The following is a 26,547-nucleotide window of genomic DNA, read 5'->3' as shown; positions in this document are numbered from 1 at the left end:
GACACGGCGGGTTTATATTAGATCACGCAGGAGGGGACGGCGCATCAGCGAATATTCTGTTTCACAAGTGGATTACTTTGTCCCAAAAAAAGGCGTACGGTGTTCTTTCACTTGTCGTGTTTCTCCCTCACGTTTTCCCAATTTTCGTAAAATTAGATTTGTGAGGGCTGTTTTGTATGTCAAGTTTAGGGAGGCACAACAAATTCGTAACAAAGAAAAAAATGAAAGAGGAATTTCATTATGAAGATAATACAAGCCTTCCTCCAGGCCAAATTATTGGATTACAACCTTTGTGCATACGCCTCATTTTTGTGAGGACCTATGCATCATACTTTTTTTTTCTTGTTTAAACTGATAAGTTCTTTCTTGTTCAAACCTTGGAAAAATGTACCTAATTGCTCACATACAATAGACCCCCGGGACACAAAATTCATCCAGTCTGAAGTGGGCTTTGTAAAGTGAATTCGTCATATAGAGGGGGATGGAAACCTATGGTATTTAGCTCCAAACCCCTGTTAGCTCAGATAAAAACAAAAAAATTGTAAATGTTAAGTATTAGTTATGTGTAATATACCTACTGCGGATATGATAGAATTACATTATGAATGAATATAAATGAAATGTATTTACTTTGGGAGTGATGTGACTTGAGTTGGTGAAGTGGAGTAGCAGGTGGATGCAGAAGGAGAGAAGACAGCTGATTCAAATTTAAAACTGATAATCAAACCTCCACTTGCAAGTATTGTCATGCCCTTTGAAGATTTCTTTGCTTTAATCGTCTCCTTATTGGTAATAATCATCGCTATTCTTGATTGGTTACAGCAGTGGTTCCAAAAATAGTGGCGCAAGGCTCGATCAAGGGATGTGTGGGCGCCTTTGACTTCAGGAAACTTTTTTTTTAACTTTCCCAGTATAAAGTGCAATTGCACCTCCACTACACTAGGGTGCAGTGGCGTCCTCATGGGTGTTTTGTTTCCATTTAGCCTCCACGCAGTGCATTAAGCAGTAGTCACCTCCTTCGCTTTCATGCCAAAAGTACTTGCCCAAGACGCACCACAGGAAATGGTGCCCCGACGATCCTAGTGGTTAAGGGATCCAACCAACTATCCAAGATAAGCATTGAGTATGAATTGTTGACACGAAGTGGAGTAGACCCTCAAGTGACCCCATGAAAAAATATTTAACACCGATGCGGTGACAGGCAATGAGAGACTGTGTAAAGAGATATACGAAAGACGGGCAAAGACCACTGTTTAAAATGTTTGCAGCGGACAGCACGAAGCCAAATTACTTGAGCTGTCACCTAGACATTACAACCCAATAATGCTGATATGCTCAATGCACTTGAGTTTTTTTCTACGAAAATGTGCCAAAAGGTGTAGATTTGGCATGGAGGGAGGTAACATGTTACCACCAATATCTAGCAATTGTTTTTTTTTGTACCCACCAATATTCTGTATCATTTTAAAAGAAAAGGATCCATCTTGGGGGATTGGGGTGTTGAGGGGATTTCCCTGGGCTGCGTGACAGAAAATAATTGAGACTCACTGGGTGACACTCATGCAATTTAGCTGAACGTAACCATTCGTGCACCCTCTTGATATTTCTTAACCAATTCTGAACCGTTACAATGAATCATCCTGCCCTATTTTGGAATCTTGAATTTAACTTCCAGTTTGTGTGATCTATGCGACAGGAGAACCGAGGAGCCGAGAGGAGAACGGGCTTCGGAGGAGCAGCGGTTAGCTCTTTGTACCAAGAGGAGACAATCAGGTAGTAGAATCATGAGAACAAAACACCGAATACTGTTTTACTTCGCTACTTCGTAAATTTTCCTTTGTGGCATCAGTGAATCACGGGTTGAAAACTATTCCGCGATCCATTATCCCTAATCGCATATTAATCAGGCCTGAGACATCAGAGCGCCTTTTTAATAGGGCCTTTAAAGCTCTTTTTGGCTGCTCTGTCCACCCAAAAGTGAACTGCACTCATACGGATGCGGTCCATTATCCCAGAAAGGATATTGCTGCGAGTGGGGACTGGCAGATCACATCATTGTTGGGCCTAGCAGCTCTTTTTTGCCATTACTGTATTATCAGTAAAATTAATTTCACTTGTGCAGTTGCAATCCATTATCCACAATCGTATATTCATGTGAGCCAGCAAAGCACACTTTTGTCAGGCCTGGCTGCTCTGTCGACCAAAAAGTGAAATGTACTCATGCAGCTGCAATCCAATATCCCTGATTGCATATTGATATGAGCGGGGACCATTAAGCGTAATTTTGTGGGACCTGGTGGCTCTTTTTTGCCGTCACTGTAAATTGAAATGCACTGGTGTGGCTGTTATCCATTATCTCCAATCGCATATTGCTGTGGGCACGGACCTTTAGAGCGCACTTTTGCGGGGCCTGGCGGCTCTTTTTCTAACGTTACTGTATTTATGCCTAAGATTAAATCCAGTCATGCGGCCCTGATCTTTTATCCAAAATTCCTTCCGTTCAGCCCCGCCTAAAAATAAATGCACAGTTGTGCCTGCCTTCCATTATTCTCAATCAATTATTGCTGATAGTAGTTGCGGAGCACATTCATGAGTCGCTGAAGCGTGTTATTAAACGAACTGCAAATGTGTGTCATGCAGTCATGTGTCCCTTATCCATTATCCCCAATCCCAAATTCCTGCTGTTCAGGCCCGCCTAAAAGGAAATGCACAGTTGTGGCTGCCATCCATTATTTCTGATCAACTATTGCTGAGAACAGTTGCAGAGCATACTTTTTGCCGGTGAGTCGCTGAAGCGTGATATTGTGGCCTACCCAAAATTAACTGCATTTCTTTGGCTCGCAATCCATTATACCCAGTCAATTGGTGCTGAGAGTGAGGGCTGAGACAACAAATGTGTGTCATGCAGTCATGCTGCCCTGATCCATTATCCCCAATTCCAAATTCCTGCTGTTCTGGCCCGCCTAAAAGGAAATGCATAGCTGTGGCTTTGATCCGTTATCCCCGGTTAACAATTGCAAGCAGTCACAAAGCACTTTTTTTTTTGGCGGGTGAGTCGCTGAAGAGTGTTATTGTGGCCCGCCGAAAACGAATTGCGTTTTTTGGCCGCAATTTCTTATCCCCAATCAAATATTGGTGAGGGTAAGGTTTGAAAGAACAAACGTTTGTCAAATCTTTGTCTATTTATTCTGCCTAAAATAGATAGCACCCGTTTGGCAGTGAGCCGTTATCCTCGATCCACTGTTACTTCGAGTGGGGCTACTTTTTAAAATTTTGCATATTGCGGTGATTCTGATCTCCATCATTGGCAATATAGGATGGATTTAAGTGTAATTCTTGGCTTTCTGAAAGCCTGACAAAAGAATCGGGAGAATCGGGAGTGGCCGATCCCACGGCGCTCACACAGTCTCAGTCCTCAGCTCTGCCGTGTTTGATTGCTTTCAACAGAGCGGAACATACACTCCTGATTTATGTTAATGGAATATTTTCTCCTGTTTCCTCAGACTTACTCAGGCTTAAAGACCTCATCTTCCTTCCGAATAGAAAAAAAGGAGATCTCTTTTGGCAATTTAAATGAGATGTGGGATCGGTGCAGGTTTTCCTTTATATAATTAGTACGTAAAGTCTTTGGAGACATCGAGCAGTTTTTAATTACGTTAGCATTGAAGGATGTGATGAGGACGTTCGTAAAACCCCGCAAGCGCGTAACGACGTGCCGCCGCTATTCCTTCTCCGCCAATTCGGCCGAATCCATGCAGAACTGCTACCACGCTGACTGCTCCACCAGTTTTTCCAATTTCATCTTTTCTCACCGACACTAAACACGCTCGCTTGAATATTCAACACCTGTCAGAGATAATTGCAATGATCGTCAGACGTAAAAGCGGCATTGATCTGCGATATCGCGGCGCTACCAAGCTGATCGGGGCATGATTGAGGAGACTTGGCACACCGCGTTAGCTGCTAGCCTTATTAGCGATAGCCTCGCGTTGGTGGCAAGCTCAATCTAAGTTTTTAATGTTTAACAATTTAACAGGGTCAAGGACCTTAACTACTAATAGTAGCATAATGGTCACAGATGCAAAACAGCTGCTAGCCGCATACATTTTGTGACTAGTTTCTCATTAGCTCATTAGAGCGCCTACTTGGGATCAAGAAATCGCAGTTCAAATCCCGGCTCCTCCCTGTTACATGTCGAAGTGTCCTTGGGTAAGACACTGAACCCCTAACACCCCCAATAAGCAGGTTAGCGCCTTACATGGCTGCACGGCCACTATTGGGAAATGTAAAGCACACTGTAAAGCGCATTAGGAAGTCTTGACTTAAAAAGCGCTATATAAATGCAGACCATTTCATTTAATTTTTCATTTCATTTTCATTTCATTTTCATTTCATTTTCATTTCATTTTCATTTCATTTTCATTTCATTTTCATTTCATTTTCATTTCATTTTCATTTCATTTTCATTTCATTTTCATTTCATTTTCATTTCATTTAATTTCTACAAGTATCACATCAGTTAATAGAATAGAATATACCTTTATTGTCATTGTTACGAAATGGGTTAACATATTGTGACAACGAAATTGGGCTTAATTTTTTTTTTTTTAATGACTATTTTTGCCCCGAATGCATATTGCACAAACCCTTACGATATCAAACTGTATGTAACATCCTAAATGCCGACAGTTCTTGTGTAAATATTGTGTAAATTATAACTATAACATTTTACCCCACTGTGAATGTGTGATACTGGAGTGTCATGCCCAATCTCGTTGTCACAATATGTTAACCCATTTTGTAACAATGACAATAAAGGTATATTTTATTCTATTCTATTCTATTCTAATCCTAAACAATTAGGCAGCGTCAAAGGCCTTTACTACCAATGGTTGTATTGTGGACACAGCCACTTGCGCATCTGCTTAGTGGAAGCATCGCTTTGGTAGTAAGCTTCTTTCCAGCTGCCGGCATCAGTTTGCTAAACAATTTAGCATGGGCCCTAACGTCTAATGATAGCATTGTGGACACAGTGGCAATGGAGATGCTAGCCAAATTAGTCATAGGATTGATTTAGTGGCTAGCTTTTTTATAGTTGCTAGCATCATTTCAGAAGTTCATGTTAAACAATTTAGCAGCGCTAATGACCTTGACTACTAATGGTAGCGTTGTGGACATTGTCGTGAAACAGTTGCTTGCTCAATTAGTGATAGCATCGCATTGGTAGCAGGCTTTTTTTCTAGTTGCTAGCATTACTTTTGCAGTTAATGCTGAACAGTTTAGCAGCGTCAAGAACGTAAAGTGGACGCATCCGGGTGGCGAAGGTGGCAAGCTTTTTTCTAGCTGCTAACATCGATTTTTGCAGCGTGAATAAGCTTAATTACTATTAAGGACACGGCCGCAACGCAACTCTAAGCAGCATCAGCAGATAGCACCGCTTGGCGAACTAGCTTATTTGTACCTGCTAGCATCACTTTAGCAGTTAATTTGAAAATAAATAGCAGGAAATGCCTTTGTCAATGACTTTATCCACTAATGGTAGCATCTTGGAGACAGACACAAGCTCCTAATGCTAATGCATTTGCATTATTATTAAACCAGGCAAATTTTACACTATTTAAACTAAACTCTGGACAGAAAATTAATACATTCCCTAAAACACTGCTATCAAACATTAAAGAAAATGATCAAAAATGTGTTTTATATACATATATATATATATATATATATATTACAAATAAATATACCGTATTTTCCGCACTATAGGGCGCACCGGGTTATAGGGCACACCCCAAAAAAATAGTTTTTGGTCCTATATCTTCCATAGATAAGGCGCACCGGATTATAAGGCGCTACAATAGGAACGTCGACAAAACAGTCAGATGATTCAGTCAAACTGATTACCCCCTTAACATTCCCAAAGCTTGCAAAGACGCAAATAAGTGTCGTAGACACGTGCGGATGCGGTGTCCTTACGATGTCACTTAAATGCGTCATTTCAAATATCATTCGGAAGGTTAAAGTCTTGGAATTCAAGAAATGCCAACCATTCCTTACTTTCTATTTTCTTTTTCGCTCGCAACTTTACTGTGCATATGACAATAAACACTTGGAATTGAGTTTAATTCACTCAACTCATCACAGCAACATCAAGATCGTTCTAAAACAAGATACCGGGAAAATATAAAGCCGCATAACTCACCTAAGTTCTCACGTTCAATAATGATACGCAATCATGGTCTTCTTACAACCGTGAGTGTAGTAAATCCAGGAGAGTAAAATACAGACTAATGAAACATGTTTCTTTATGGCGTACTTTAGCAAGCTTGCTATTCAGTCATCTTTTTCGGCCAATTGCAGGGTTTGTTTTGGCCCTCTAGCGTATCCGAGGCTCCGAATAACGTCAGCCAATAGCGATCGATGTAACGGATGATTGACACATCTTTTTCGTCCAATTGCAGGGTTTGTTTTGGCCCTCTAGCGTATCCGAGGCTCCGAATAACTTCAGCCAATAGCGATCGATTTAACGGATGATTGACACATCTTTTTCGGCCAATTGCAGGGTTTGTTTTGGCCCTCTAGCGTATTCAAGGCTCCGAATAACTTCAGCCAATAGCGATCGATTTAACGGATGATTGACACATCTTTTTCGGCCAATTGCAGGGTTTGTTTTGGCCCTCTAGCCAATCCGAGGCTCCGAATAACTTTAGCCACTAGCGATCGATTCAAATAATGATTGACACATTGGTTAGCCAATGAAACGCCGGTATATAAATCCCAGCATACACCGCGGACTACTCCACGTTCGGGGGAAAATCGAGTCAGCGGCTGTTGCGTAAGTTGCGAGACCTTGCAAATTTAATATTGATCCATAAATAAGGCGCACTGTATTATAAGGCGCATGGTCAGCTTTTGAAAAAAATGAAGACTTTTAGGTGCGCCTTATAGTGCGGAAAATACGGTATTCATATATTCTATTGATTTATTATTTATACAGACATTTGTTGCATTAAAAAAATAATCGGGATGAAATCGATTGTAAGATTTAAATATGCCTACGAATTGCCTACACTAAGCACACATCTTTTGATGACAGACACTGCTGACCTTCCCAGCATGCATTGCTCCACCGATGATGTCACACTACCGACGAGGCACATGAATCATTTTTTTTTGTACTGTTTAACATCACGTCGCAGATTACAGGAACACAGATGTTAGGTTATATACTGTAAAGCGTACAATATATACGTCGACTAAAGACTGATGAGCTGGCTTATTGATTATTTGCCATGCGAGACGGATGGCCGCCACACATCAGGAACACTCGGGGTCACGGCGGCCATCATCGGGGGATGTGGGCGTGTCTGACGGGGAATGTCATGAATACACATGGCGGTAGTCAGGAATATGTTAATGCATGAGCTCATACATAAACGTAATGATGAGGTATTCATGAATAATCACTGGATGACCGGATGGAATCCAAGAGAGAGAAGGAAGGGGATCAAAGAATATCCTGGTAAAACAATTTTACATAAAATGAAATTTATCATAAACTCCTAGGTATGAAACTACCATAGTATGACACGCCTACTCAAAATCATCTGTAAAGGGACAGTGTGTTATAATTCACCACTAGAGGTTGTTGTAGCTTTGAATGGCGCCCACTGGTGTGCATTCGAAGAAGACACTTGGGAAGCCTGAAGGATACCACTTGGCAAAATTCAGAAGCCTACCTCCATATTTTTTTGACTTAGCAAGAATGAATTTCACCAAGCGAAAGGACATGAAATAATGTGAGTTACAACAAAAAAATGGGCAATCTGGATACACCCGGAGCGGCTGAACGAGCCAACAGCTGGAGTTTGTCAGAGCTAATATAAGTGGCTAACTTTTGCAGCTTAAGCGAAAAGCTACTAAAAAGGCCCAAAAAACACATTTTCTGGTCTCACTCATATTTGAAAAAGAAGTGTAATCCTAGATCCCTAAAATTATTGAATTATTTTTTTAAATAATTGCTGTATATATGTACAGTAAATTTTGTGGCGGCTGGATGTATAGCACACAGCCCCGCGGTGCAGGGTTCAATTCCATGCACATTCTCGTCGTGCTTGTGGGGGGTTCCTCCAGGCACTCCGGTGTCCTCCCACATTCCAAAAACACGCTTGTCAGGTTAATTGGCTGGTGTAAATTGTCCCTAGGGGTGAAGGAGCTAACGGTTGTATGTCTCTGTGTGACCTGCGACTGGCTAGCAAGCAGTTCAGGGTGTCCCCTGTCCATTGGATTAAAAGAAAATCAAATTCTCCGATAAAAATGGTTTCTTTTAAAAGCAAATATTTTTTTTTTACAAAAACTAGGACTACTATTGCTACCAAGTATCAGTATCATTCACTCAAGAGTACTGATACTGGTCTCACTCTAATTTAATACTAAAGAAATTAAAATTGGTATCCCAGATTTGTTTTTAGTTTTTGATAAAGTTCATACATTTGCCAGTCGTATCCATCCATCCATCCATTCATTCATTCATTCATTCATTCATTCATTCGTTCATTTAATTCAGTTTTGCAATTAAAAAAAAACAAGAAACTAAACAAAATGAAACTGATAAAAATGGGATTCCGTCAAAGTCAGTCTATTACCAAAACTGCTAGTTTCACAACTACTATTAGTATTGTTACTTGGTATCACACTACTAAAAAAAGTATTTATGATCCTTATTTGTTTTAAATGTTTTAAATTTCATTGTTTGGGGGCCGGGCTTGTCTCCAGCGTTACTTCTCATGTACTGCGTTTAGGCCATCATGCATATAGTAGTGTTTGTATTAGGTTTTTTAACATACATTTATGTCATTTATCAATTGTCTTCATCAAATTAAATGCAAAAAAAAAAAAGACTTAATTGTGTCAGATCTCTTTTATGAGATCGTATTATATTTGTTGAGTCCATGAAATGTTTTTATTCTGGACATCTTTTTCACTGGCAGCACGGCGGCGCAGTGGTTAGCACGTGTGCGGCACAGTTCTTAGGTCATGAGATCGAACCTACTGTGTGGAGTTTGCATGTTCTCCTCGTGCTTGCGTGGGTTTCCTCCGGGCACTCTGGTTTCCTCCCACATCCCAAAAACATGCATGTCAGGTTAATTGGCTGGTCCAAATTGTCCCTAGGTGTGAATGATAGAGCGAGTTGTCTGTCCCTGTGTGCCCTGCAACTGGCTGACAACCAGTTCAGGGCGTCCCCTGCCCACTGCCCGAAGATAGCTGGGATGGGCTCCAGCTCCCCTGCGATCCTACTGAGGATAAGCGGTGCAGATAATGGATGGATGGCTGGATCTTTTCGACGTCTAATGTAAAGTCGTTTTTTTTTCAAGGGATTTAAATGTGACAATTGTGCTAGAAAATTGTACCTGTTCTATGCTACACGGGCGTTAAACTGAGTGCTGGGGATAAGCGCTTGGGTGGGTTAGCAAATTTTGGCCTTGGGGATCCAGCGGCGACGGCGTGGGCCGTCTTGCACACAAATAGAGCACTAAATTCGATTACTTTCAATGGCCGGCGTGAGTAAGAGGGAGGGGAAGGCGTAAAGCTCTAAATGAGATTCCCCTCCCTTCTGCCTCCCTTCACCAGCACTCACGCTTGTCCCCAAAGCAAGGGGGTGATTAGAGATGCAGGGATATAATCAGAGCTGGGCCGGGGGGCCCGCTATGTGTACCCGTAGCATCCCAAGGGATGTGGCATGTGGTTGTTGAGGCAGACACAGGTTGTTTTATCTGTCTCTATGCGTTTAAGGGGCTCTTTAAAGCACAACAGATCTGACTTTTTTGTCAGATATGCTACATGCACAACATACAGCACAGATTAAATGACTTCCTTTTCCCCGCGTGCAATACAATAACAACTAGCAGCAAGAACAAATAGCAGCAAATTTTGAGTCTTTTTTGTCAAAAGAGGAAAACATTTGTCTTTATTATTAGCAGACTTGACCTAAATTTAGTTATTTATGAATCAACAAATAATTTTGGTAACTATTTATGGCAGAGGTGGGAAAACCTTTTAAGTGGTGGGCCGCATTAGGGTAAAAAATTTGTCAGAGGCCCGGACCAAGAGAAAAAACAAGAATTGATTGAATTATATGTAACTACAATACATAGTCTTGATCCGCTGATTCACGAGGAAATGGGTACGCTTATCATATATTTCTCATATAGTCTCTATTTTTGAGGCATTTTATTATTTTTACTTTTTTTTGTAAACATTCGTTTTATGCATAAATAAAGACGAAAAATAGAGAAGTCTTCTTAGAATAGCAGCGATGATATGCATGTGTGAATAAATGTGACTTAAGGCATTTGTATGTACGTTCTATTTCATTTTTTATTTGTCTATGAATAGACCGTTTCATCAAGTGGATTTTATAACACTCACATCTAAAGCAAATACAGTGTAAACATGAAGTTCGATAACATGCATAGAAAATGCAACAGGGCTAACTTAGAATTGTTTTGCTTTTTCTAGCAAGAAATTTGATCAATATCATGGAACATATTACATGATTGAAAAATATCAAGTACAGAAAAATGTAGCTAGCTTTTTTAAATTTAATTTTAAGGTTCTCATTATTGCTTTATAAAAACTATATTTATCGGGGGGAGGCAATGTTACACTGAGGACAAGACCAGCAACAAAACATTTACTTTATTTACTGTGTTATATATCCATCCATTATCTTCAGTGCTTATCCTCAGGAGGGTCGCCGGGGGTGCTGGAACCCATCCAAGCTATCGCCGGGCAGTGGGCAGGGGACACCCTGAATTGGTTTCCAGACAGTCACAGGGCACACAGGGACAGACAACCATTCACACTCTCATTCCAACTAGGGACAATTAGAACCGGCCAATTAACCCGACATGCATGTTTTTGGAATGTGGGAGGAAACCGGAGGAAAAATATGCAAGCACAACAAGCACATGCAAACTCCGCTCAGGAATGCTAGCAGTTGGATGTAATCGCATGACCTCAGAACTGTGTCGCGGACGTTCTAACTACTGCGCTGCCCTGCTGCCGTTTTATATATACTATCATTAAATGTTTAACATTTCCTTCTTGTGGCCCATAAGGAAGAGCCTGTGGGTCGCATGTGGCCCACGGGCTAAAGTGTGGCCACGTCTGATTTGTATCCTCTGATTTTAAACCCTTTGACAAAAAACATCTTCCGTGTTCTGCTACTTTACCATGGTGCAGGAGATTGTGTGTCCCAATGAGCCTATGGGCTATGTTGTCTGAAGGCTTCAAGCCCCTGGTAGGGTCACTGATTACAAACAGGTTCTAAATGAGGGGCCAGACAAAGCGCAGGTCACCGACCCCTTGAGAAGAAAAACAATTTTGAAACACAATTTCCCTTGCCCAGACGTGGGTTACCCTCTAGAGCCAGGCTGGGAGATGGGATCCGCTGGCAAATGCCTGGTGCCCCGGCCTTTGCCCACAGGGTCCAGCCGAGCACATAGGAACATGGTTCCCTGCCGAAAAAGAGTTGCATGCTTCTTCCGTGTGCTGGATGAGATCCTGCCCCTAGTGGAGGAGTTTAAGTATTATGGGTTCTTGTTCACGAGTGAAGGTAGGATGGTATGGGAAATTGACAGACTGATCTGTGCAGCGTCTGCCCTCATGTGGACCCTTTTCCGGTCCATTGCGGTGAAGACCCGAAAGGCAAATTTCTGGATTTACCGGTCGATCTACGTTCTTACCCTCACCTATTTTCATAAACTGTGGTCATTATCGAAAGAACAGGATCCCGGATACGAGCGGCTAAAATGAGTTTTCTCCGCAGGGTGTCTGGGCTCTCCCTTGGAGATAAGGTGAAAAGCTTATACCTGGAAGGGAGTAAGTGTAGAGAGGCTGCTCCACCGCATTGAGTGGAGCCAGTTGAAGTGGCCCGGGCATGTCCCACTGGCAGGAGGCCCTGGGGACGACCCAGGACAGCCTAGAGACAACGTCTATGCCTCTAGGCTGGCCTGGGAACGCCTCCCTTCAGATGAGCTGGATAAAGTGGATGGGGATAGGGAGGTCTGGGGTTCCCTGCTGAGGTTACGGCCCCCGCGACGCGACCCCAGATAAGCAGAAGAAAATGGATGGATAGACAAAAACATTTGTCCACTGAAAATTTAAATCAAGGGATGAAAATAAAGGGTAAATCAACCCAGGATTTAGGTTGTCAGACTCATTTGAATTAAAGTGACATAAGCAAGGACAATTTTCAACCAGTGACATGTCATGAAGAATAGGTGGAAGTGGCTAACATTACCAACTAGAGGGAGAAGTTACAAATAAGCATGACAAACTGTAGAATACGAGTGACACCGAAGGACGCGCTTTATTTACACAGAGCAGCTAAAAATAACCATAGCGGTGAGCAGCGAGCCTTATCCTGTAGGCAAGTGCCTAAAATGAGTGGCTAGAGAAAGAAACCGTGGGTATTTTGTTTGGCAGATGCCTGAATCTTGAACTCTGCAACATTGGCTTGTGTGAGCACCTGTGGAAGGATGAAAAGAGCAGCTCTCAATGACCACTACCGATGAGCCATAGCCTGCAGCCAAGTGGTTAACATGAGTGGCTAGAAAAGAAAACAGTTGGGGAAAAAGCAGCAGTTACATGAACCCCAGAACTTGGCGACATTGTCTTGCATGAGGATCCGTGGAAAGGGAATGAAACGTAAGGACGAAGCAAAAACAACTAAAAATAGCGCTGGCAGCAAGCCATAGCCTGCAGTCAAGTGGCTAACATGAGTGGCTAGAGAAAGACGTGTGGAGAAAAAAATCGCTGGATGCCTGCATCTTGGAACTTTACGATGTTGGCCTGCATGAGCATCTGTGGAAGGCGAGTCACACTAAACGGCAAGGCAGAAACAACTAACAATAATAACAGTGATGAACCATAGCCTGCAGACAAGTGGCATGAGTGGCCAGAGAAGAAAAACAGTAGAGGAAAAAGCACTGGATGCCTGAATCATAGGATTTTGGGACCATCACGTGCATGGCTCTGCTGTGGAAGTAATTTCACACCACTAGGGGTCGTTATGTAAGCATTCCAGGATCATCAAATCATAGTTTAACTGTGATTGGCCCTTACATGATCAACTGTGATGTCATGGCAAGGTAGTAAAATGAGAACCGACTCTGATGAATGAAAACTTGTGAATTTCTCTGCAAACACAATAACTAAAGAGACAGTGTGTATCATTAAGTGCCTCCTAGTGGGAAAAAACGCATGATTTTAATGGAAAATCAATTTTTATTTAAATCATGGGCGGCAGTAGCTCAGGAGGTAGAGCGATCGTTTTAGGATTAAGGGATCCCAGTTCGAATCCCGGCTTGTCCGTGTTACATGCCAAAGTGTCCTTGGGTAAGACACTGAACCCCCAATACCCCCAATAAGCAGGTTAGCGCCTTACATGGCTGCACAGATAACGGCCGCTATTGGGAAATGTGAAGCACAATGTAAAGCGCTTTGGGAAGTCATTGACTTGAAAAGCGCTTTATAAATGCAGATCATTTCATTAATTTCATAAGGAAAAAAACACATGAACTGTATTATAAATATGCATTTATTGAATACTCGTCTGCGGAGAAATGTTTATTTATTTGACATAAGATGAGGATCACCTACGGGGAGCTGACATATTAGTCTGCCATCTTGCTGCTAAGTATACCCCTAAAAACTTGTCTTTCTTTTCTTTCTTATTATGCATTTTTTTCTAATTGTTTTTCTTTTGTTTTTGTTCTTTATATTTTTATTTTTATTATTTGGCTTTCCTATTCCCTGTTTTTCTTCTTTCTTTCTTTTTACTTTGAATTGCTATTTTCTTTTTCTATTTGAATCTGTCTTTTCTTCTTTTTGCTGTCATTTTCACTATAGTCTTTCTTCTCCCTGTTTTCTGCTTCTATACCCTTTTCTTATTCTTTCCTATTTAATCTATTTCCTTTTATTTGTTCCCTTAATCTGTGAAGCCCTTTGAGACTCTTCGTGATTTAGGGCTATACAAATAAAAATGACTTGACTTGACCCTTTATTTTCTGGTTTTCCTCATTCTTTCATTTTGAATATTTTTCCTTTTGTTATTTTTTCTTTCATTTTTTCTCTTTACGAAACACTGGGCATAAAAATAAGAAGTAAAAGTCCCCTCAGTTTGTATTTTCCCTCATATGATGATTCGCTCTCTCTTTTTTTTCATTCAACAATACAGCGGCATCTGGTGGTCAGATTTTACACGCTGTCCCTTTAAGAAACTTTTCGGATTTGACTTTACTATAATTAAAAGAACAAATATTTGAGGCCATTATTTTTCTGGAAAGTCTTTTGATTAGGGCTTTTTTCTATCTTTTGTCAGAGAAGAGGATAAGAACATCTTTGACTACTGTCGAGAAAACAACATGGAGCAAATCAGCAAGGCCCTCGCCTCCCATAAAGTGGACATCAACTTAAAAGATGAAGAGGTAACACTGCATTTTCCTCATGAATATGAACTTGAACCTTACTTCAGTTCCGACTTTCTGACAGCAGAGAGCAGTGTTGAAGTATCACAATAAAAGCTTCAGTTCTGGCATTACCTCGCACTCAGAAAACCTCCCTGTGAGGCTCAACATTGGAGAATTATTTCTCGGAGCCATCCAACTTGTCACTTTAACGATCTGGCAAATTCATCTTTAATCACTTTTTTAAAAAAGGTTATTTCATGATAATTACCAACAGCTATTTAATACAGAGGACATCGTCGTGGTAATACTTCTTTAATTTTGTACATGAAAAATATAGGGGGAAACGGGGGCAAGGTACTTCTCAAAGTCATGCAAATTTTTTTTTCGTATGCTTTACTTTTTAAAAATAATGGGAATTTTTAAATTAATTTGCTAGCGGTAAGCCTGCTCTTAAACGGGGATGAATCAATTGTAATTTGAAATAATAAATGTTAGGTTTAAAGGGACAGTGTGTAAGATTTAGTCCCTCCTATTGGTACAAAAAACCTTTCATCCAGTAAAAAAAATCCCCACTCTAATCGGCACCATGTTTGTGCGGCATCCTGCCGCCACGCTGTGCTGTGTATCACTGGCCCTCGTTCATACCAGAATCACAGTGCCATCTAGTGGTCAAATATAATACATTGGGCTTTAAATAAGGGGGCATTACTCATACAGACGCTCTCCTACTTGCGACCATTCGAGTTACAAAAAACGAGATGCAAACATTTTTTTTCGGCATGTGGAAAAATATCCGGACATTGCTGTAAGTTAGATTTTGTATTTTGTGCACCTTTTTCCGAGTACAGGACAATACTGTAGTGCTGTAGTGCTTCTTTCCGCCACTATCGGTGTGTGGCGCTGTGAGGGCTCACCCAGCATCCATCCCGAAAATAAATCAGCTTCCTCTTCCTAGTTGGTGTGTAAACATACTGTAATGTATCTCCAGCGCACTAAGAACTTTGAAAATTATATTGTTCGATATCTCGTGTATCCATTCAATATGGTTGGTGTAAAGTGTAAAGAAGAGGCGAGCCGTTTCATTTAAAATGAAAGTGCAATAAGGAAGCTTGATGTGGTTGAGAAAACGGTTGGATCGCTTTTTTTTTGTCCACTTTTTACCATGAGGGAGGATGTCGCCTAACTCTTGAAGCCCATCTTCCAAAAGTAAGTTAAACTTCACTTTATACAAAAAAAAAATAATTAAAAAAAATAAAAAAAAAATATATATATATATATATATATATATATATATATATATATATATTTTTTTTTTTTTTCTTTTAAGCATTATTTGAAGGGGCGTCGCTACTTCGTGGTTCCCTGTTCGTGGGTTCAGAGCTTTGCAGGTCTAAAAAATAATAATAACAGAATTAAATTAATTAAAAAATTTAAAAAAAAATTAAAAAAAAAAAAAAAAATATATATATATATATATATATATATATATATATATAAGCATTTTTGAAGGGGCGTCGCTACTTCGCAGATTTTCACTTTTTGCGGGTGGTTTTGGTCCCCATTAACGGCGATAACCGAGGTCCCACTGTACAATCTTTAATCGCACTTATATAAACCTTAAACATACATTCCATACAAAATACAGCACTGAAGCAACTAACGAACAAATGTAACTTACGAATGCTCGTCTGGAAGCTATCTCGTTCGTAAGTAGGGCAGCGTCTGTAATTGGATATCATTAAGGCCTAATCAATTAGGGGATGCATGATAACCGTTTTTTATCTTCTCACCAATAATGGATCTTGCTCTTGGAGAACAGTACAAATACCAATATGTCATTAAGAAAAATTCTTGTTTTTTGGGAGGGAATTGAGCGAAATTGTTGAAATCATCATCCAAACAAGCTCGGCTTACCCCGAACGGCTCTTCAGGTTGTTTTTGTTGCTTTAATCCCTACATTACCAATTATTTTGCAGGGAATAACTTAAAAGGTGGGGATAAAGACATTAATGGAAAAAAGAAATAAAAGAAAAAATACAATGACAAAAGGAAAAAGAGAAATAAAAGAATACAAAACAATTTTTTATATAAGATATATATTAACATATTTAAAGTCAGGGCAGCAAGGCAGCGGAGTGGTTAGCGCGTGTGTGGCACAGTTCCGAATTCATTAGGTCAAACTTTCCTGTGTGTCAGGTTAAACATGCATGTCAGGTTAATTGGCCGGTTCTAATTGTCCCTAGGTATGAATGATTAAGTGAGTTGTCTGTCTCTGTGTGCCCTGCGACTGGCTGGCAACCGGTTCAGGATGTCCGCTGCCCACTGCCCGAAGAGAGCTGGGATGGGCTCCAGCACCCCCGCAACCCTACTGAGGATAAGCGTTGCATATAATGGATGGATGGATATTTAAAGTCAACAACATGGAATCTAATAAAATAGATAGATAGATAGATACTTTATTCATCCCCGTAGGGAAATTCACACTTCCAGCAGTCTACCCTGTTGTTTATTAACAGATGAACATGATGCCCGAGGGGTGCTTGTAGCGAAGTGGATGACGTCACGCCAGTCCAAAAATTCGACATCCCTGCGGCAGATGGAAAACTTTTCTTTGCGAAAATCCAGGGATACACCACCTCGTGTTAGCAAGTCCGCCTCCTCTCCGATTCCCCCCGGCTTTCGTGTCTCTGTTTAGCGGCGTTGAAGCCGGATTACTCCGGGTAGCTCCGGGTGGCTACACGTTAGCGTCCGGAATGCTAAACGTGAGCCACGTTTCCGCAAAACACAGCAACTGCATATTGGGAGCACATCCCAGCCATCTCCAGGCAGGGGACACCCTGAACTGGTTGCCAGCCAATCGCAGGGCACACGGCGACAGACAACTCACTCGCTCATTCACACAAATGGATTGGTCTCTCAGGAACCGTCCTCTCATGGTTCAGAGCCTACCTCTCAGATAGGACGCACTGTGTTAAATATGGTGAAATGACATCTGAGCCCTTTAATGTTACCTGTGGTGTTCCGCAGGGTTCAGTGCTTGGCCCCCTTATTTTCAGCATTTACATGCTTCCATTAGGTGATAATATTCGCAAGTACAATATCAGCTTCCACTGCTATGCAGACGACACTCAACTATATCTTCCGTTGGAGGAATCTCCCACACTAAACTGTGGAAATTTGGAGGCTTGCCTCATTGAGATAAAAGAGTGGATGTCACTCAATTTCTTGCGTTTTAACACTGAAAAGACCGAAATGTTAGTCATTGGTCCATCTAAATGCCGTGATTTATTCTCAAAAACTGCTGTGAACATTGACAAATGTCACATCACACAGAGTGGCTCAGTTAAAAATTTAGGTGTCATATTTGACCCTGATCTATCCTTTGAAATGCATGTAAAGAAAATTACTAGAACCGCTTTCTTCCATCTTCGTAACATTGCTAAAATCCGTTCAATACTGTCTCAGTCGGATGCGGAAATTATAATTCATGCGTTTTTTACCTCCCGTCTCGATTACTGTAATGCACTACTCTCTGGTCTCCCGAAGTCTAGAATCAAGTCTCTTCAGCTGGTACAAAATGCCGCAGCGAGGCTTTTAACTAGGACAAAAAAGTACGATCACATAACACCGATTTTGGCTAACCTGCATTGGCTCCCAGTTAGCCTTAGATGTAATTTCAAGGTTCTCTTAGTATTATACAAAATCATACATGGACTTGCTCCCTCTTATCTTTCAGATCTGATTTGCCCCTATGTCCCGGTCCGAAGCCTACGATCTGAGAGTGCCGGTCTTCCGGTGATCCCAAGAGCAAAGAAGTGTTCTGCTGGTTCGAGAGCTTTCTCCATCCGGGCACCGGTGCTGTGGAATGCTCTTCCCCCTGAGATCCGATCTGCAACCTCAGTGGAAATGTTTAAATCTAAGCTTAAAACTCACTTCTACTCCATAGCATATGAATAACCTACTCTTCTCGTCGGCTGAAAAATAGTCTGTGTAATATAGTGTAATAATCTGTGAAGCCCTTTAAGACCCTTCGTGATTTAGGGCTATACAAATAAAAATGACTTGACTTGACTTGACACCTAGGGACAATTTGGACCGGCCAATTCACCTGAAATGCATGTTTTTTTGGAATGTGGGAGGAAACCGGAAATCCCGGAGGAAACCCACGCAAGCATGGGGAGAACATACAAACTCCGCACAGGAAGTCTGGAGCAGAATTTGAACTCACGACAGGTTCCCATGACATGAACTGTGCTGCACAAGCGCCAACCACTGCGCTGCCGTGCTGCCCTTGAATAAAATATATAGAGTAAAAATAATTATAATACATTCTACCTCAAAGCGCCCTTTAGGACATCCAAGTTTGCTGTACACAGAATACCAAACGACAATAAAACAACAATAAAACAAGCAAGCAATAAAAAGCAAATAATAACAAAGTAACTTTTAAAAGGGAGCGGTATGCGTGGCAGAAATTCATGGAAAGGCAAGTCTGAAGAGTTAGATTTTGAGTCTGAATTTAAAGGTGGACAGGGTGAGGGAATTCCGGAGATTAGGCGGCAATGAGTTCCAGAGCTGGGGTCAGAGCGGCTGAAAGCTCGTCTCCCCATGGCAGAGGGTATGGTGAAATGGAGGGAGGAGGATGATCTAAAGGTGCGAGATGATGTTGACATGTTCATCTCAACACAAGGGGCAGCATTTTAATCATATTCAAAGATTTAACAAAAAAAAATCCTTGACAACAGTTATAAAAGGCCGTTTACATTTTTCATGTTTTTTGCTATACATAAAAATTTATTTTTTGAACATTATTTTTATTTTTTTGTGATAAGTCTAAATGTAATATAATCTTTCGATAAAAATGTTGGAAAAAAATATCTTACACATTTGCTGGTGTACAGCATCCATTTGTATGTATTTTTTGTTTATTTTTAAGTTATTTGTTAAACATTTGTTTTTTCGTTGTGCACTATTTTTTCTATTTGTCAAATCAAGTCAAGTCATGTTTATTTGTGACGCCCTTAATCACAAAGAGTCTCAAAGGGCTGTACAGATCAAACACGATTGCAAACCAAAGACTATTATGACACCATCCCCTGATCTGAAAGTTACATGAGGGAAAATAATACACATATATTGTCAACATAAAATATAGGTTATTCATATGATATAGAATAGAAGTGTGTTTTAAGCTTAGATTTCCACATTTGGTTGCAGATCGAATCTCAGGGGAAAGAGCATTCCACAGCACCGAGGCCCGAATGGAGAACCCTCTCGAACCTGTGGTTCTCTTCTTGGCTCTGTGGATCACTAGTAGACCAGCACTTTCAGAGCGAAAGCTCCGGACCGTAACATAGGGGGAAATTAAATCTGAAAGATATGAGGGAGCAAGTCTATGCATGATTTTGTATACTACCAACAGAACCTTAAAATCACATTTTAAGCTAACAGGGAGTTAATGCAAGTTAGCTAAAATCAGGGTAATGTGATCAAACTTTCTTGTCATAGTTAAAAGCCTCGCTGCAGCATTTTGTACCAGCTGAAAGCTCTTGATTTTGGACTTCGGGAGACCGGAGAGTAGTGCATTACAGTAATTTTTTGAAATCTTCAGTATTTGAACATAGGTTGAAATTAAAAATGTGTTTTTAAAAAAAAATGCGATTAATAGATTAATCGTGAGAATAATCGACTGAATTATTAAAATAATCGTTAGTTGCAGCCCTAGTCAGTAATACCTATAATGACAAGACATACAAGTGCGCAAAAACTTATTGCCAAACATGTCTTTGTTAAGAAAAATATATCACTCATTGTCTTATCAAAGGCATGATCTCAGCTGTACACATTAGTAGCTATAATTAATCATAATAAATATACTAATGCAGATGCAATTACACCAAGCAAATAGGGAGCTCTTCCTCTTAATTTTTTACTACTTGCTACATTTAGAAAAATAAATAAATAAAATACGCACAAAATCCTAATATCTGTATTTATCGTTATTTTTGTTTACCATTATGATAACATTATACAGCTTCACTAAACTTGTCTCCAAAATGGTGTTGCAAAGACTTAAGTGCTCCAATACTAAATGTCACACATGACATGGCTAAGAAATATAAATCCCTTATGAACTGACATTATCTTAGCTATACGCAATATTAGCTACAATACTTTGCAATACTTATTACGTTGGTCAATAATAACTCCAATAAACAATCTTTTTTAACGAGTAGTCTCGGCTTATTGAATACTAAAACGTGGCGTCAAGTGACTTATTGGGTCTTTTTGTTTACTTTTGGGTCGATAACTTTGAGGTCGTATTTGGACGTAATCGGTCGAATCACTATTGGCTGATAATTATTGTACATCCCTATTAATGATCTCTCCCTTTGACTGCTGAAATAGGAAAATGTAAAATAATCATATAAAATGTTTCTTTATATATCCTACAATAAAATGAAATAAATATTCAGTAATATATATCTATTTCTTTTACACAAAAATGATTCTATTGAAACCTGATCAGTATATTTGGGCTGAAATATATATTTTTTATACATAAACAAATTGTAATTGACCTTATTATAAAGTTGACTTAATGAATTGGGTCGAATGTTTTTTTCCAGCTCTAATTCTGACCAACTATATTTTATGTCCTGGTCTAATTTTCACCTGTTTTCTACACACTTGTAAAGCTCCTGTTAAATACATATGGACAATTTGTGATTTAGATTTCTATTCCTAGCAATGAAGATTGCTTACAATGCCTTGGTGGGTATATTTTAAATATTGAACCCTTGTAAAGAGGATTGCTTATGATGCCAAGTTTGGGTTATTTTCACTGTTATTGAACTCTCGTACACTGTTTGCATCATTATCACTGTCTGCCAATCATGTTGCAGCAGTTTGATTTTAATTATTGACCTGACAATTACCAAACATCATTATTTTTTTATGATTTCATTTTGAGCACAAAATTCTTGAATAGTTAATTCTATTTTTATACTGTGATTGTTTCAAGGTGGTCCACTTCAGCTCCCCTAAAGCTCTCCACTTATAGCTACTTAACTCTGGTCTTTAGTGATGATCCAACCAACACACCTGAAGAGAGGAATGAGTAGCGGGGGGCAGGCAGATTGCTATTCTAGCCTGTTTCATAAATATCCATTTTAACATGCAGCTCCAGTAATCAATATGATTTAAGCAGCGGAATTGGACTCAGGGAGTTTGTTTTACCTAATTGCCCCGACTTGAAAAATGAACTTGATCTCGGACCAAAGGAGAGGCCAGTGTGCGTGTGTGTTTCAACATGATATAGAGTAGCAAGCAAGCACACTGACGCACAAACACACACACACGCAGGCACCGTCCAATCAATCAAGCTGAGAGAATTTGTTGAGAAGTCCCCATTTTTTAGTGTTAAATGGAGGAATAGTCGTTAAAAGACTGCAACCTGCCTCACACACATTACAGAGGGGTAAAGAGGAGACACAAGCAAGTTACTACTTCTATAGAAAATGAAAATACAGTGGTACCTCTACTTATGAATTTAATGAGTTCTCGGAGAAGCTTTGTAACCTGAAACATTTATAAGTAGAGACGCCTTTTGAATGTAAATGTGTTGATCCATTCCAAGCCCCGCAAAACATTTTTTTCAAATACATTATAATAGAGCATGGAACAAATACATATAAAAATTAGATTACCACACAATAAACAGAAATTGAGAGGAACATAATGGAAAAAAAAACAAAGAATAAAGGAAATAGTAAAAATATTAATTTACCTTTTTACTGGCCTCTTTGTTTTCTGGTCCTCAGCAGTGTTTTTTGCCTCGAGTTTCTTGAAAAAAAAAACGATCCAATGACGTCTGCTTTCGCCAGCTTTTGACCATCTGTTGGAAATGTTCGAGGCAGAAATCGTAATGAGTGATAGCCTGACCTGTCAACACTTTTTCTGGGCAATTCTTCTCCACAAATTCTGAGACTTCATGGAATTTTAACAAAATTTCTTTAATTTTGGCTGATGGAATGATGGCTGCGTCGTCCTCCTTGTCATCTCCGAACTCCTCCTGCATGGAGGTGTGTGTTTTCATACCATTGTTTTAACTCTTCCTTTGTTTTTATTGGCCAAAAAAGTCTCATCCTCCTTCTTTCTCCTTGTCCACTTTTCTGCATTGCTTATGTGGGGGTCCATTGTGAATTTTAGCTCTTTGTAGCAGTACAGTAGCGGGAAGGGGACACGAAGAGCAAACTGTGATTCACGCATATGCACCGTATTGCCAGGTAGAACTCTGGGAACTGCGAATGCCAGGGCGTACTGTACTGTATTTTGGACTTTGTATCCTAAAACGCCTTTGTAGCTAGAGGCAATATTTTCCCCGGTCAAGTTCTTTGTAACCTGAAACTTTTGTCTCATCTCATCAGCTGCACCGCTTATCCTCAGTAGGGTCGCGGGGTGCTGGAGCCCATCCCAGCAATCATCGGGCAGTGGGCAGGGGACACCCTGAACTGGTTGCCAGTCAATCGCAGGGCACACGGGGACAGACAACTCACTCGCTCAGTCACACCTAGGGACAATTTGGACCGGCCAATTCACCTGAAATGCATGTCTTTGGAATGTGGAAGGAAACCGGAGTGCCCGGAGGAAACCCACGCAAGCACGGGGAGAACATACAAACTAGATATTTGTAAGAAGAGGTATCACTGTATATCAGTCATCATCTAGGTGTTGCCAAACAAGCATACTTCCCTCTCTATGTTTAAACACAATTTAAATATTGTATTTCCTGTGCTGACCAATTTGTGGGTTCACAGGGCCGAGCTCTTCTACATTGGGCTTGCGACAGAGGCCACAAGGAACTGGTTTCATTTCTCCTGCAACACAAAGCTGACATTAACAGCCAGGTAGGTAGATTTTTTCCCTCCAAAATCGCAATATTCTATGCACCGTTTGATTTGTTTGTAAACATTGTGACATATCTGGTGGGCGCGGCTTAACCTGAATGCAAAGGGTTAGGGTTAGGGTTAGAAGACAGTGGAAAAGAACACTGTCGTAGCTGCTAATTGTTGTCCTTTTGTGCACTTGTGTGCCGGAATTCAGAGAAAAGTGATCGTAAATTATTTCAGGGTCTTAGTGGACACTTCTGAACAAAGAATAGGAATAGAGTTGTGCATTCATGAGAAAATATTAGACTGAGGCACTCATCGAAAATGATGGGGTTTGCAGCTCACACTTTACATCAATTAAGAGAAATTAAACATTTAGGATTGTTTCTATTGAGTCCATATTACTTATTATATCGGCAAAATATCTTGTTATTTTCCTAGTTTTAGCTAACTGTTAAGACAAAAAAAACAGCTGAGTGGAAACTTAAATAAATAAAAAAGAAAATTAAATGAAAAATTTATGTATTTTAGCAAAATGGCGGCGCCCTGTACGGCTGCGGCTGCATCTGCTCCCAACAGTTTCTTACATTTTGGTAAAAAACCCCAGTCTTTGACTATTAATATACGATCGCAGTTTTTTGCTAGATATGCGAACATCCAGAAATCCAGCGCTCGTTGCTACGATCACTCTGGAGTGTTTACTTAGCCTCGGAGTGCTACGTCAACAAGACCCAGCGGCCTACAAAGCAGCGAAGAAAAGTGGCAAGAGGAGGCGCTGTGACCGGGGGAGGAAGCGAGGTTGTCGGGCCGGGCTAACGGCTAGGCTGAAGGCTAAACCCTTCAAAACGCCTCTCCCATCCATTTTCCTCTCCAACGTTCGCTCCCTGGACAACAAACTGGACCATTTACAAGTGGAACTTACATCGAACCGCGAGATGACGAACTGTTGCGCTTTAATTCTGACGGAGACATGGCTAAACTCATCTATCCCAGATGACGCTGTTAGCATTGTGGGGCTAACTGCTTTCCGCGCTGATAGAAGCGGCGAGCTCACCGGTAAGAGCAGGGGTGGCGGACTATGCATTTATACCAACAACAACTGGTGTAGAAATGCTAAGATAATCTCGAATCACTGCTCACAAGACATTGAACTTTTGACGGTGATCTGCAGACCCTTTTACCTACCGAGGGAGTTTAGTGCTACCATCATTACTGCCGTGCACGTGCCCCCCAGCGCTAATACTAAGGAGGCAATGGACGTTCTCTACCGAACTGTGAGTGAACTGCAGCATGCTTACACCGAATGCATTTTTATTGCGGCGGGGGACTTTAACCAGGCCAACATGAAAACAGTTCTCCCGCATTTCCACCAGCATGTCGACTTTGCTACAAGAGGTAGGAACACATTAGACTTGGCCTACACAAATATCAGAGGAGCATACAGAGCAGCTCCCCGCCCCCACCTTGGCTCATCAGATCACCTTTCTGTTATGCTAATTCCTGCATACAAGCCCCTGCTGACCAGAGAAAAACCTACAGTGAAGCAGGTGAGGGTGTGGACTGAGGGGGCAATGGAGGCACTACAGGACTGCTTTGAATGCACAGATTGGGACATGTTTAAATCGGCTGCCACTTACAACAACAAAATAAATATAGATGAGTACGCCATGTCTGTGTCAGCCTACATCAGTGAATGCGCAGAAGACGTCAGCAACACCAAAACCATCTGCACCCGTGCCAATCAGAAGCCCTGGATGACTGCTGAGATACGCAAATTGCTAAAGGTACGGAACCTTGCCTATAAATCTGGTGACGAGGAGGCGCTGAGATCAGCAAGGGCTAACCTGAACCGTGCTATCAGACTAGCAAAGCGATCGCATAGTCAAAAAATCCAGGACCGTTTCCTCAGCACAACCAACACCAGGGATATGTGGAAAGGCATTCAGGCCATCACCAGATACAAGCCAACCACCGCCCCAGTGCAGGACACTAGCATGGACTTTCTGAATGACCTCAACAACTTCTTTGGGAGGTTCGAGGCACAAAATGGCACCCCTGCAGCGAAAGCGGTTCCACATCAGGATGAAAGAGCACTCCTCCTGGACTCAACTGACGTGAGGAAGACCCTGAGAAGGGTCAGTACACGGAAGGCTCCAGGCCCGGACAACATTCCAGGGCGGGTCCTTAGGGAGTGCGCCGATCAGCTGGCTTGTGTACTAACAGACATTTTCAACACCTCGCTAGACCAAGCCACGGTACCATCATGCTTCAAGATTGCCACCATCATCCCAGTGCCAAAGAACCCCCAGATCTTATCATTGAACGATTACCGGCCCGTTGCACTGACTCCCATCATAATGAAGTGCTTTGAGAGACTGGTTAAAGAGCACATCACCTCCAGTCTCCCCTCCTCACCCCTTTCAGTTTGCCTAATGGACAAACCGCTCCACCGGGGATGCCATCTCCTCTGCGCTTCACCTGAGCCTGACACACCTAGAGGAGAAGAACACCCATGTGCGGATGCTGTTCCTGGACTTCAGTTCAGCATTCAACACCATCATCCCACAACACCTGGTAGACAAAATGAGACTCCTGGGTTTCAACACCCCCCTGCGGAACTGGCTGCTGGACTTCCTCACTGACAGACACCAGTCAGTGCGGATTGGTCAGAACATCTCCGATGTCATCTCCCTCAGCACGGGCTTCCCCCAAGGCTGTGTCCTGAGCCCCTTGCTGTTCACCCTGATGAAACACGACTGCGTCCCTAGGTCAGCCAAAAACCACATCGTGAAGTTTGCGGACGACACAGCAGTGGTGGGCCTCATCAGGGACGACAACGACCTGGCCTACAGAGAGGAGGTGGAGCAGTTGGTGGGCTGGTGCAGGGACAACAGCCTGGTCCTGAATGTTGACAAAACTAAAGAGATCATTATCGACTTCAGGAAAAACCAGCCCAACCATGCCCCACTTCTCATCAACAACAAGGCTGTGGAGGTTGTCAGCAGCATCAAGTTCCTAGGGGTGCACATCACAAACAAACTCACCTGGTCCGTGAACACTGCATCACTGGTGAAGAGGGCACAGCAGCGCCTGTACTTCCTCCGGAGGATGAGGAGAGCCCACCTGCCCCCACCCTCCCTCATTACATTCTACAGGGGCACCATAGAGAGTATCCTGACCAG

General features: G+C 41.4%; 1 protein-coding gene across 1 annotated transcript in view; it reads left to right on the top strand.

Moving 5' to 3' along the window:
* acbd6 (acyl-CoA binding domain containing 6) overlaps positions 1-26,547 on the top strand; it is a 76,650-nt gene that overhangs the window by 12,009 nt on the left and 38,094 nt on the right. The window contains exons 4-6 of the mRNA XM_088349947.1: positions 1,697-1,773; positions 14,387-14,492; positions 23,294-23,383. Of these exons, the coding sequence (XP_088206073.1) occupies positions 1,697-1,773; positions 14,387-14,492; positions 23,294-23,383 (273 nt within the window). The remainder of the gene's footprint in view (positions 1-1,696; positions 1,774-14,386; positions 14,493-23,293; positions 23,384-26,547) is intronic.

The sequence above is a fragment of the Urocampus carinirostris genome, chromosome 12 (genome assembly GCF_059441175.1).
Source record: "Urocampus carinirostris isolate Australia breed hairy pipefish chromosome 12, RoL_Ucar_1.0, whole genome shotgun sequence".
Classification (NCBI taxonomy): Eukaryota; Metazoa; Chordata; class Actinopteri; order Syngnathiformes; family Syngnathidae; genus Urocampus; species Urocampus carinirostris.
This window is presented reverse-complemented; position numbering and strand designations above follow the sequence as displayed.